General features: G+C 42.9%; 1 protein-coding gene across 1 annotated transcript in view; it reads left to right on the top strand.

The window, feature by feature from the left end:
- The window catches only part of SLC44A3 (solute carrier family 44 member 3), a 113,848-nt gene that overhangs the window by 94,706 nt on the left and 4,782 nt on the right, over positions 1 to 14,360 (top strand). The window contains exon 13 of the mRNA XM_003418452.4: positions 13,278 to 13,415. Coding sequence (XP_003418500.2) covers positions 13,278 to 13,415 — 138 coding nt within the window. The remainder of the gene's footprint in view (positions 1 to 13,277; positions 13,416 to 14,360) is intronic.

The following is a 14,360-nucleotide window of genomic DNA, read 5'->3' as shown; positions in this document are numbered from 1 at the left end:
TCCTGGAGCCTCTTTTTTTGCCAATGCCTTCAGAGCAGCTTGGACTTCTTCCTTCAGTACCATCAGTTCCTGATCATATGCCACCTCTTGAAACAGTTGAACATTGACTAATTCTTTTTGGTATAGTGACTCTGTGTATTCCTTCCATCTTCTTTTGATGCTTCCTGTGTCATTTAATATTTTCCCCATAGAATCCTTCACTATTGCAACTCAAGGCTTGAATTTATTCTTCAGTTCTTTCAGCTTGAGAAATGCCGAGTGTGTTCTTCCGTTTTGGTTTTCCATCTCCAGCTCTTTGCACATTGCATAATACTTTACTTTGTCTTCTTGAGAGGGCCTTTGAAATCTTCTGTTCAGTTCTTTTACTTCATCAATTCTTCCTTTTGCTTTAGCTGTTTGACGTTCGAGAGCAAGTTTCAGAGTCTCCTCTGACATCCATCTTGGTCTTTTCTTTCTTTCCTGTCTCTTCAGTGACCTCTTGCTTTCTTCATGGATGATGTCCTTGATGTCATTCCACAACTCGTCTGGTCTTTGGTCACTAGTGTTCAGTGGGTCAAATCTATTCTTGAGATGGTCTCTAAATTCAGGTGGGATATACTCAAGGTCATATTTTGGCTCTCATGGACTTGCTCTGATTTTCTTCAGTTTCAGCTTGAACTTGCATATAAGCAATTGATGGTCTGTTCCACAGTCGGCCCCTGGCCTTGTTCTGACCGATGATATTGAGCTTTTCCATCGTCTCTTTTCACAGATATAGTCAATTTGATTTCTGTGTGTTCTATCTGGTGAGGTCCATGTGTATAGTCGCCGTTTATGTTGGTGAAAGAAGGTATTTGCAATGAAGAAGTCGTTGGTCTTGAAAAATTCTATCATTTGATGTCTGGCATTGTTTCTATCACCAAGGCCATATTTTCCAACTACTGATCCTTCTTTGTTTCCAACTTTTGCATCCCAATCACCGGTAATTATCAATGCATCTTGATTGCATGTTCAATCAATCTCAGACTGCAGCAGCTGATAAAAATCTTCTATTTCTTCATCTTTGGCCTTAGTAGTTGATGTGTAAATTTGAGTAATAGTCATATTTACTAGTCTTCCTTGTATGCATATGAATATTATCCTATCACTGACAGTATGTACCTCAGGATAAATCTTGAAACGTTCTTTTTGATGATGAATGCAACACCATTCCTTTTCAAGTTGTCATTCCCAGCATAGTAGACTGTATGATTGTCCGATTCAAAATGGCCAATACCAGTTCATTTCAGCTCACTAATGTCTAGGATATTGATGTTTATTCATTCCATTTCATTTTTGACGATTTCTAATTCTCCTAGATTCATACTTTGTACATTCCAGGTTCTGATTATTATCGTGCCACATCAGCACATGAAGGTCCAGAAAGCTTTACTGCATCCACGTCATTAAGGTTGACTCTAAGGAGGCAGCTCTTCCCCAGTCATCTTTTGAGTGCTTTCCAACCTGGGGGGCTCATCTTCCTGCACTATATCAGACAATGTTCTGCTGCTATTCATAAGGTTTTCACTGGCTAATGCTTTTCAGAAGTAGACTGCCAGGTCCTTCTTCCTAGTCTGTCTTAGTCTGGAAGCTCAGCTGAGACCTGTCCTCTGTGGGTGACCCTGCTGGTATCTGAATACCGGTGGCATAGCTTCCAGCATCACAGCAACACACAAGCCCCCACAGTATGACAAACTGACAGACACGTGGGGGTTCCAGATAGTAAAAAATAGACACGTGTTAACTCTGGTGAAGGAAAAGGCAGTACACAATATGGGGGAAGTCAGCACAATGTGACCAAGGCAAAGGAAGATGCTGAGAGCTATGCAAGAATAAAGGGTAACTACAGTAAATACTATAATATGTACAATTCTGTAACAACGGTAATAATCAGTAATTTATGAGTGGATACATAAGTAGATATGCATGCTAAATAGGTGTGGGAGGGCATACAGGAGTATACCACGTGCATGTATAGGTATGGTTATGGATATTTCCACATATATGTAAGAGCTGCATGTATATTCATGTATATAGTAAAGCACATGGGGGCATAGTTGTGTAAACTTCTTGGGCATAATCAGACACGTCAGAGGACTGAGCTACTGGGCTTAAAGACTAAGGACCATAGTCTTGGGGGACACCTTGGTCAGTTGGCATAACACAGTTTATAAAGATAATGTTTTACATCCTAGTTTGGTGAGTAGCTTCTGGGGCCTTAAAAGCTTGTGATCAGTTGTCTAAGATACAACTACTGGTCTCTTCCCATCTGGAGCAAAGGAGAATGAAGAAAACTGAAGACTCAAGGAAGCAATTTGTCCAAAAGACCAGTGGCCCACATGAACCACAGCCTCCTCTAACCTGAGACCAGAAAAACTAGATGGTGCCTGGCTACCACTACCAACCACTCTGACCAGGATTACAATAAAGGGTTCCAGTTAGTATGGGTGAAAAATGTAGAACAAAATTCAAATTCATAAAAAAAGATGAGGTTTACTGGTCTGATAGAGACTAGAGGAACTCCCAAAACTATTGCCCTAAGGCAGCCTTCTAACATGGAATTTAAATCACCACTCCCGGAATCCACCTTTCAGCCAGATAATGGATAGGGCAATAAAATAAACAGTGAATAGGTATATAAGCTGTGAAGAATGTGCTGCTTAGAACAATCCACTCTACAACACCAAAAGGGCAGCATTTCCCCAAGAGCAAAGATGAGAAGGCAAGGAGGGGCAGGAAACCCAGATGAATGGAAATGGGGAACCCAGAGTGGAAATGGAGAGAGTGCTGACACTTTGAGGGGATTGTAACCAACGTCGCAGAACAATTTGCATATGGATTATTGAGTGGAAAACGAATTTGCTATGTAAACATTCACCTAAAGCACAATAAAATGTTGGGGAAAAAAAAAAAAGAGCATTATCCAACTTCACCTGCTTTGAACACGTTATCAGGAGAGATCAATCTCTGGAAGAGGGCATCATGTTTGGAGAAGTAGAGGGCCAGCAAGCTTGAGAAAGACCCTCAGTGAGATGGATTGGCACTGTGGCCAGAGTAATGGACTCAACGTGCTGACGATGGTAAGGATGATTCAGGACCAGGCAACGTTTTAGTCTGTTGTACGTAAGGTTGCTATGAGTTGGAGTCGACTCAATGGCAGCTATCTAACTACCCCCATTGTGAATAAGGAAACAGACTCAGAGGCTGAAGAACTTATATAGGATGATAGCACTACTACGTGGTGGTCGACATCGCTCTGAATACTGTGCCTTCATGACTTCATTGTGCTGCCTGGAGTTCCTTATGAAGGATAAGGGTTAGGAGGAGAGGAAACAATGGTCTTCACTAACCAGAGACAAGCCCATCTGTTTATTCTTCTTTCTAATAAACCTTGAAGTCACAAAACAGGACAAGCATCCCTTATCCTCTGCATTTCCCATTTCACTGGTCCACAGATTTAATGCTGCCTTGCAAAAGACCAGACCTCCCTTCTGGTTTGCTCATTTCCTCTGCTGATTATGCATAGTTCAAATGAGATTAATGTATGTGAGACCACTGGGTAAGTGGGAAAGGGCTTATTGGATGAGGGCAGCAGATCCTACACAGTCCTGTTTCTTGGACTTGGCTAGTCATTAAGAATCACATGATTGTTCTTGTGGATTTTTCATTGCAGAGTACAGGGCTTTGCTAGCAAATCAGTGAAGGGTCAAGTTCAGCAAATACATTTGCCTGATTTTTGGATTTGCAAGGGAGAAGCCTTGTCTAACACAAAAAACCCTGGCTATGAAAACCTGATTCATGTCCCATCTCTGAACCCTTTTCCTGGTCACTTGGATTGTTTAGATTTCCATTTCCTCATCAGTAAAATGAGAAGGCTCTCCTCAGTTTCTCAGGAAACTGAGACCCAGAGGCTGAAGAATTTATCTAGGATGCTTTCAATCCTAACATTCTGCTGAAGGAACAAACCAACCAACCAATCGAATTTGAGCTATTTTTTTTTTTTATGAAGGAATATGGTGTCCCTGGGCAGTGCAAATGGTTAACATGCTTAGCTGCTAACTGAAAGGTTGGAGGTTCGGGTCTACCCAGAGGTGCCTCGGAAGAAAGGGCTGGTGATCTGCTTCCAAAAAAATCAGCCATTGAAAACCCAATGGAGCACAGTTCTACTCTGACATACGTGGGGTTGCCATGAGTCAGAGTCAGCCTGATGGTACCTGGTAAACTGGCGTGAAGGAATATACTTATTATTTGGAAGACATTCTTGGTTTACCAAAAGTGTCTTTATCCATTCAACAAATACTAGCTCTGTCCAGAGAGTAAGGGTCAGGAAGGGCATCTCAGCAGAGGGAACAGCATCTGCAGCAGAGGGCCTGCAAGGGGCCCTGCAGGAGGGCGCAGGGTGCAGGTGGCACAGGGGAGCTGTGTGAGCCTGCAGGTACTGAGTACACTTCATGACGGAACTAAGACTTGGGAACTTAAATGTGGGGATCGTCATCAAAGACAGTGAGTAATAATGAAACTAACCAAAATCAGGAGGTGGGAGAAAGTGTGAGGACTCGTCTTTCATCATCAACTCTGCCTAAACTCAAAACAATGTGAAAAAGTAAGTATGTAGTAGTTAAGAGCTACAGCCCCTAACCAAAAGGTCAGCAGTTCAAATCTACCAACTGCTCCTTGGAAACCCCATGGGTCAGTTCTCCTCTGTCCTGTAGGGTCTCTATGAGTCAGAATCGACTTTACAGCAACGGATTTGTTCATCTGTTTTTTCCTAACCTCTTACTGCTTTTCACAACTACTTTAGATTTTTTTAGAAACCTAAATCTTTTGGGTGAAATTCACATATGCCATCAGTTTAGTTTCATTTTCTTCTGTTGAAGTCAAATTAACACTAGAACTTTTAATGAAAATATAGCATATGATTCCATTTTAATAACTGATGTTTGTCTAGCTGTCCATCCTGCCTGCCTTCTGTGTGTATTTGCAGAGAAATGGGGGGGGGGGTGGTGAGGTCCACATGATGTTATTAATTGTTATTTTTGAGGGGTGAGGTCGGAGTGATTTTCTTGCTTCTTATTCTCTTGCCATGTTGCTTGGTTTTGTTTTGTTTTTGTGATGAGCATGTTTCATTTTATGAAAATCATAGAGCCATTATTCTGAAAAATAAGTAAAAAAACAAGCAAGCAAGACAGCACTGGCTGCATCCCGCTTACAGGCAGCGGGAGGCCTCGGCAAAGTCTCATTTGTTTCTGCTCTTCGCCCCCCACCCCACCCCACACACACACCTCCCGCCCCGGCCACATGAGGAGGCTGGCAGCTTTCTCCACTCACCACCTCCCTGGACTTCTGCAGCCCGGTGACCAGTGAATTCCTGAATGGATCTCAATGGTGAATTCAGGGCCCTGGAAGGCCTGGGGGCTGTTTGTGCCCTGCCTCACTCAGCATGTGTTTATGATAAAACCAGAGCTCAGCTTGAGAGGAAACTGGTTTGGGATGGTTTCTGTGAGTTCCTTTCTAGGTCCCAGGAAGGAACCTGGGTATGTAGGGTGGAGTCTGGGGCTCAGATTCCACTGAGTTTCTTTCCGTTCTGAGGAAAGTATGAATACCGGTGTTATTATCCCTCATTCAGCTTCTCAAGTTTGTTTTAGTAGTCTTGGCTTTATTTTGAGTTCATAAATATCAGAACATTGTGAGGAAGACATTCCAGAAATAAAGCTGACTATTCACGGCATGGTTTTTGGCAAATACCTTCCCTCTACAGAGGGAAACTGTATTTACCTTTCTGGAGAGTCAACAGAACCTCAGGTTCCCAGTTCCGACACCAAAAGAAGAAATGGCTTCAGTTTAGTGGGAGGATAAATGGCCGCTCTCAGCTGATGAAGGACAGAGTGCAGAGCTAGCTGGCTTCGGTTTGGACTTTCAGAGCAAAAAAAAGGTTTTTTTTTCCCTGTGTAAAAGCTGTGATTAACATTCTTGGATAACTCTCAAAGTAAATTGAAGAGGTAATCCAGCTTTTCTATTACCTAAAAGTACACTTAAGTCTCTTTCATTTTTCTTCAGTAATTCGAATTTTCTGTAAAATGGGAATCATAGTATCTGTGGTGATTATGTCACTGAGTTGTGAGAAACAGATGAGATGGTAGTATGAGGGTGCCTGGCCCACTCTGAAGCACTGCAGGACACAAAGCATCTTTAACAGAGAACTTTAGAACTGGTGCCATCTTTTACAAGCAAAAAAAAAAATGTGGTACTCGAGAAGTGACATTACTTGCTGGAGGCCATTCAGCAAGTCTTTGGAGGCAGTGAGATTGGAACTAGCCTCTTTTCACTAAACCATCCTACCACATCCTTGGCTCTTTTTAATGATACATCTCATGGAGGGAACCACTTTATTATTTAGAACCTTTTAGAAGGAAAGCACAAAGTACAGCTCAGAGTAAATGTTTTGCTACAGATGGGCCTGAATGAGTCAGAGGTCAGCTTCATTTAAGAGTGAGGCAACATCCATCACATGCCTGGGACCTCGGGGCATGCTACTTAACCTGTCTGTGCTTTAGGTAGGTTAAGGTTACATGAGTTACTGCATTCAGGGCCACAGAGCACCCAGCCTGGCACATAGTATGCACTCAGTGAATGTTTGCTATTATTGTTGTTGTTATGTATTATTATTATTTAGTAGTTGTTGTTGTTAGCTGCCATCTGGTCGGCCCCCGTCTCATGGCAACCCCATGCACCAGGGGATGAGACATTGTGAACCATAGGGTTTTCATGGGCTAATTTGGAAGTAGATTGTCAGGCCTTTCTTCCTAGTCTGCCTTAGTCTGGAAGCTCCACTGAAACTTGTTCAGCATCAAAACAACATTCAGGCTTCCACTGACAGATGGGAGGTTGCTGCGCTTTAGGCGCATTAGCCAGAAATCGAACCTGGGACTCCCGTATGGAAGGCAGGGAATTCTACCCTCCCAACTAATATCATTTACACATAAAAGTTACACACCCGCCTACAGATAGGAAGGGAAAAAAAAAAAAAACGGAAGTTGCTGTTAGGTCTATACCAAGCCCTTTGGGACATACCACAAAGGCATTTCTTGAAGTGGGAGTAGAGGGGAACCAGAGTGCCTTAAACAAGGTACAATTTCTGATACTCTTCATTTCTCCCCAGAGAAGTGCTCATTTTCTTTGGGCCTGGCCCACTGCTTAAGACTGCCGATGGTGACAATGTGCCCAGTGGAGGATGGTCACACAGCATGTATACATAACTTAAGCTGAGCCCAGTCAGCATTAACGGGGGTGAGATTCTTTGGGGCTCCCCAAAGGTTCAGGTAGGAACGAGCCTCAGGAGGTACAGGACCTATGGCTCAGCAGACGATAGCCATGAGAGGAGATCTACCCTGAACACTCCCAGAGCAGCCAGGAGAGCTTCCAGAAGCACAGGCTGGAAACCACCTGTATCCTGCTCCACACTGTGGTGGGGCTGGAAACCCTGGTGCCACAGTGGTTAAATGCTACGGCTGCAAACCAAAAGATTGCCAGTTTGAATCCACAAGGTGGTCCTTGGAAACCATGTGGGGCAGCTCTACTCTGTCCTGTAGGGTCTCTATGAGTTGGAGTTGACTCAATGGCAATGGATTTGGTGATGGAGCTCCATGACTCCTCCAGACCCTTTCTCATGACACTTCTCTGCTCGGACCACCAGTACCTACACAGGCACATTTACATTCGCCCTCCAAGTCTCACTTCACGAGCTCCTGTTGCTGCCTCAGCTCCCGTCAGAGACAGCTGACATGAGGACCAGCTCAAGTGCCACTTCTTCAATGAAATCTCCCCCCGAGTAGGACTCCCTCGCTCACTAATGCTCCCTCTGCCCTCTTACCCTCAGCTCGTGTTTCTGCTCCAGGTTGTGCTCACATCCACACTTATTATTAATTGTTTACAAGTCGTCACAGCCGCACAGGACCTTCCTTATTTGTGTCCTTTCCCCCACCCCCACTTTCCTGCAGCTTATGGCAGTTCTCGATGGACAGTTCATGGAAGTCTGAAAATGAATGAACCCATTCCTAGAATCTGGGTGGGGGGCAGTAGTGGTTCATTGGTAGAATTCTTATCTTCTGTGCCAGAGACCCAGGTTCAATTCCTGGCCAAGGCATCTCGTGTGCAACCACCACCCACCTGTCGGTAGAGGCTTGGCTGTTGCTGTGATGCTAAAAGTTTCACTGGAACTTCCAGACCAAGATAGACTGGAAAGAAAGGCCTGGCAACCTACTTCCGAAAATCAGCCAGTGAGAACCCTGTGGATTACACTGCCTGATCCTGAACTGATCATGCGGATGGCACAGGATTGGGCAGTGTTTGGTTCTGTTGTGCATGGGATCACCATTGGTTGGGGCTGACTTGATGGCAGCTAACAACAACAAGAGAGAGTCTTTAATCCCAGGCGTGGGACTGAAAATTGAGACCTAGAGTTGAGAGGTCACCATTCTCAAGTTGGTAAGCCTCCCTTCTATCTATTTTGTGTTTTTATAAGTTCGGTTTCAAGGTACAGAAATATCCATTTGCTTTATGACTCTAAAGAAAATACACAATGAATTTTGCTGGTAATAAATTAAAAGCCTGACGCCATTACCTCTTTATTTCTTGCTTAAAGATTAGCCTTCAGGATCTCCTGATTAATGTTCACAACCAACAAAACAGGTTTCCTAATCCTTATTATGTCTAATCCTTTCTTCATACTGGTAGGGTCCCCTAGCACGTTCACCCCAAGTTCTAGCAGCCCAGGCATATACAAATGGATGCACAGAGCAAGGGCTTAACAATATTGAACATTTAGTACCATCCCTTTTCCAGTTGCCTGACAAGGAAGCAGCTTCTTTTCAGAATGAGTATAAATTAGCTAATGCTGAAACTGCAGAAATTTTTACTCCACATCCTGTGTCTTGAGTGATTCTTCCCTCCCCCGATTATTCATTCAGACATTAATTCTAGGTCTTTCTGTTGCATTCGTGGTTGAATCTTGTGGTAAAATTCTAGTGGTATAGTAACTGCAGGAAGGCATATATAATTTCACTGTCAGAGTGGTTTTAATGCCTTCTTTCAGTGGGCATGATACATTAAAGAAAAGATAAGTGGTTATGGGCTCAAAAAAAAAAATCTGTGGAGACAACACATGCATGAGAAATTACCGTTTTAACCTTAATAATTTTAGCCAAGAACAAAATCTATTTTTATTGCTTTTGAGAGAGATGGTGCTAAATTGATTATGAGGCAGAGGTCTGCAGGAAAAGGAAGTCCCCACAAGAACTGTATTGCCTCATATGAATCACTATAAACTTCAGGCTAGAGGGGAAAAATGGTGGGATGATGGGCCGAGGACCGAGCCTGAATGAATTAAAAAAATAATAATAAAATTGACTGGATTCTGACTCATGGTGACACCATGTGTGTCAGAGTACAATGTGCTCCGTAGGGTCTTCAATGGCTGTAAGCTTTTGGAAGGAGATCGCTGGGCTTTTCTCCTGAGGCACTTCTGAGGGGGTTTGAATCGCCGAACATTTGGTTGGTAGTCGAGTGCGTGCGTAACTGTTTGCACCACCCAGGGCCTCCGAAGAACTTCAGTTTAGTAGGGGAGGAATGGTGGGGTAAAGGGCAGAGGACAGAGCCTGAATGAACAGAGAGAAGGAAAGAAAGAGGCTGAGTGGTGGGCAGAGCTGCTGCTGCAAAGCAGGACCACACTGGGACCTGGAACCAGGTCTGAAAAGCAAGCCCTTCCTTTCCTGGATCCCTGTGGGAATGAGGGGTTGAAGCCTGAGGATAAAGAAACCATGAATCCTTTCCTTACCTCATCAGGAGCTTGAAGAGTGGCTTTTGTGCTTCCCAGTTGTGAGATCATCTTTGGTGAGGTCTGGATGATAGATAATACCCAAACCCAAACCCATTGCTGTGGAGTCAAATTATGACTCATAGCGACCCTATAGGACAGAGTAGAACTGCCCCATAGGGTTTCCAAGGCTGTAAATCTTTATGAAAGTAGACTGCCACAATTTCCTCCCACAGAGCGACCGATGGGTTTGAACCCTGACCTTTTGGTTAGCAACCAAGCGCTTAACCACTGTACCACCAGGGCTCCTTCTGGATGATAGTAATCGCCCTTTACTGCACACTTCCTATGTGCAAGGCCCTTTGCTAAATGCTTTATAGGGAACATGGTCTTTAATCCTCCCAGCATCTCTTTGCTGTAGGTGCTATAACTCACTTTATAGATGAGGGAATTGAGGTCTGCCCAAGATCCGTAGCCAGTCAGTGGTGGGACTAGGATTTGAACCCAGACAGTCTGGCTGCAGAACCTGTGCTTACCTTAACCACCACACTTTTAAATAGCATCTTGTCCTAATGAAAATGGGTGGTCTAATGTCCAGAAGGTTAGAATTATACAAACAAAAAAATTCTCTGCCTCACTGATTGACCATGAGACCCGAGGGAAATGCCCTTGATCTTGGTTTCCCATCTATAAAAGAACAATTAAGCCATTCTTCACCCACCACCATACAGACGTGCTTTGAGAATTAAGGAATTTGTCATCAGGGTTCAGAGAGCCTTGGATGATTGAAGATGTTTAGCTAAATAACATGAGCAAATGAGTTCTCACATCTCTGCACTAAGTCTCCCGGCCCCACGCTGGAGCAGCTTTCTACCAACAGCCGGGTTGGGATTTTTAAAGCAAATTTCCCATATAAGCCAGAACCAGAAGGTCTTTTTGGAATACCACTAAGACATATCTACAAGGACGTCATCTGACATCTAACTGAGAATGTCCCTCTGAGACAAGCATGGTGCCCTCTCGGGGGAGGTAGTTACCCAGCCTTTATCTTTGAAAACCAAACATTCCTCTCTAGTTGGCCCTTGTGAAGGGGGAGTTTGGTAAATTGGGCCAGTTAATTCTACTCTTTTAATCTCATACTTGCTCACTCCATTCCACCTCCTTCGGAAACCCTGGTGGCATACTGTAAGAGATACAGCTGCTAACCAGAAGGTCGGCAGCTTGAATCCACCAGGTGCTCCTTGAAAACTCCATGGGGGAGTTCTACTCTGTCCTATAGGGTCGCTATGAGTCGTAATCAACTCATCGCTCGACAGCAGTGGGTTTGGTTTGGGTTGGTTTTGACACTAATTAAGACCTGCATCGTGGAGGCGGGACTGGGTTACTGCAATATTTCAAATAGGTTCCCTTACCATATTTTGGAATGGGTGTTTGAAGGAATTCATTTATATCTCACAGAATAAATAAGTAATCGGTCATGTTCCCTCACCCCAAATGTCAAACTTTCATCCTTTATCAAAGCCAGAAGCCTGGTTATTTTCTTCAAAAAGAGGAATGGCGATGATCCAAGCAGGTAGCACTAGTTTCCGGTGTTATTTCCCCAGGAAAGTTAAAAATACTTTGTTGTAAACTGCACTGCATTTGGCATTTTTTCAAGAGGAAGGAATTTTGAAAAGGTGACTCCAGAAATCTCCTCATGTAAACATAAAATACACACACACACGGAGGTTTGTCTTCTTTGATTAGTAATCCCATTCTGGATGTTTATTCTTAAGAAATTATTCAAGATCAGGAAATTAAGATGTTCATTACATAGTTGTTTATAGTGGCAAAATTTTTTGAGACTGTCTAAATATGCCACAGCTACACACACACACACCTGATAGAATATGTGTTTATTAAAAAAATTAAAATTATAAAAGACATGTAGCAACATGAAGATGTTTATTATATACTCTAAAGGGAAAAGCCAGATGTATAATAATAAAGGCGCTGACTGCACCATTTAAATTGAGTATTTTTCATTTCTAGAATTTCTTTTTGGTTTGTTTTCTACTCTGCCTCTTCATTTTTCATACCGTCCTGTTCATGTCTTTGGGTTCCTGTTCATGTCTTATGGCCACTGTTCCCTTCATTTGCTCCTTAGCATCTTACACATACTTTCTCGAATACTTTATTTCAGATTGTTCTTAGGATACGGATTCTCCTGCTTGTTGCACGGTTCATTTCCTTGGGTCATTTGTAAAATTTTCCCATCAGCCATTCGTCTTTACCAAGGGTTGTTCTCTGTGGGATGCCACCACCTGGATCTCCTGGTCTGGAAGATGTGGATCTGCTTCTCCTCTACCCACAGCCTGGTAGTTTCAGTGATTCTTGGTTAGTTTTTATGTTAATATCTCAGTGCCTTGGGGGTGTGTCTTCCCATCCCAGTGGCATCAAGTGGACTCTGACTCGTGACGACCCCACGTGAGTAAGGTAGAACTGTACTCCATGGGGTTTTCAGTGGCAGATTTTTCAGTGTAGATCACCAGGCCTTTATTCTGAGGCACCTCTGGGTGGACTTGAACCTCCAACCTTTCAGTTAGCAGTGGAGTGCATTAACTATTTGCAACACCCAGGGACTCTGGTTTCCCGTAACATCAGGTAAAGTGACTTCCTTCCTGGCACAATCTTGGGATTCTGATTTCTCAGAGTACCTCTTTACTCGTGATCCCAGGCAGATGGTGCATTTCTTTATCGCATTCCAGGGATGGCTGGTTGAGTTTAATTTTGAATCCTGAGTTTGTGCAGGGAGCTCAGTTCCAGTTCTCTACCTAGCAATGGCAGAAGCAGTGTATCTTATCCCTAAAGGGTTAAATCACCCCACTCCCAACCCCTGGAACTTCTAGTAATTCCACGCTCTTTATACCTTTGGCTTCACCTCTGGCTAGTCACTAAAAAACCCCACGGCCTGCTTTTGTTTCTGGTACTTAGACTTCCTTTCCTGCCCTCAAACTGCTGTGCATTAAAAAATTATGCAGAGGAGAGTGAGAATGGTTGCACAACTTGAAGAATATCATCAGTGTCACTGAATTGCACATGTAGAAAGTGTTGAATTGGTGTATATTCAGATGTGTATATTCTCAACAACAAGCAAAATAAAATATTTTGAAAAATAATAATCTATGCTTTGGGTATCATTTCCATGTTTTCACTAGGATATTCAGTCCACCATATTGACCTGAAGTACTTATTTGTCTTTTCCATTCACTGCAACCATATGAAAATACACACGCCTATAATCAGAGACTGGGATTATGAAAATGAAATGATTTGTTATGGATAGGAATGGTGGGTTTACAGCAGCTATTTTTCTCTATTTTGCAAATATTCTGTATTGTCATTATATTGTCTTCAAAATAAAAATTACAAGAACCACCGTCTTTTTCACTATTCTCTTTTGTTTCAGGATGCATACATTACGACCGCCATTAATGGGACAGATTTTTGCACATCAGCAAGAGATACACTCAAAATCCTATCCAGGAATTCAAGTCAGCTCACATCCATTAACTGCTTTGGAGACTTCATAATTTTTCTGGGCAAGGTGAGATGCCTTCACTGAAATAATAAAAGGAACCTGGGAACCGAAACTACAGGGCTTTGAAAAGGGACTAGTAGTTTTTGAGTGCTTTGCTTTATGGTGGATGCTGTGCTCCTTTGTCATTAAATCCCCAACCCCGTGAGGTATCCGTGGTTTGCACATGAAGAAAGTAGGGTTTAATAACTTGTCTGATATCCGAAAATAGGTTGAGCCAGGATTTGAATCCTAGCCTTACTCTGTCACCCATGATCAGTCCTCTCTACAATCCTGATTCTCACTTTTACTTTTTCATGTCTAAAATAGAAATACTACTAACCTCAGAAAGTGGATGAGTTTTATGGTCTTTGTCATAAAAATATATGGAAAGAAGTATTGAAACTTAATGAAATTTGTACATTATTTAAGGGCATTGAGTCTGTAAATAAGACTTGTTCATATCCTAAATGGAGCCAGTTACATTTCTACTATCATCTGAAATGTGTTTTTTTTTTTTTTTTTCTCCAAGAAATTGTAGTCTTCCGGAGTAGAGGGGTTTCTTATGGCTAGCGGTCACCTGGCCCAACATCTTATGATGTAAAGGGCAGAGCCCTGAACTTGGAATCTTTAACAACTCCAAACATCGGTTTTCATATCTGCAAACTAGAGATAGCAAAGACTAACTGAAATGTTTATGAAAGTGGTGCACCAGCCCCTGCCGTTGCCCCTTCTTGACCATGATTCAAGTCAGACGGTTCTTTGTAAAATGCCGTACAGTGTGTCTCCTTCCTTGTAATTTTCACCCGCTGGGTCTGATTCTGCACGGCTAAGTTTGTCTGATGCCACTTCCGACTTGACTACCCTTCACATTCTTGACTACAGACATCACAACCTTGTCACCAAGTCTTTTCTAATCGACGCTAAACATCCTCGCTTCTATCAATCAACTTTCCTGCACATAGCACATGAATA

Source organism: Loxodonta africana, chromosome 3, assembly GCF_030014295.1.
Source record: "Loxodonta africana isolate mLoxAfr1 chromosome 3, mLoxAfr1.hap2, whole genome shotgun sequence".
Taxonomy (NCBI): Eukaryota; Metazoa; Chordata; class Mammalia; order Proboscidea; family Elephantidae; genus Loxodonta; species Loxodonta africana.
The sequence above is the reverse complement of the archived record's forward strand: the minus strand, read 5'-3'. Positions and strand labels throughout refer to the sequence as shown.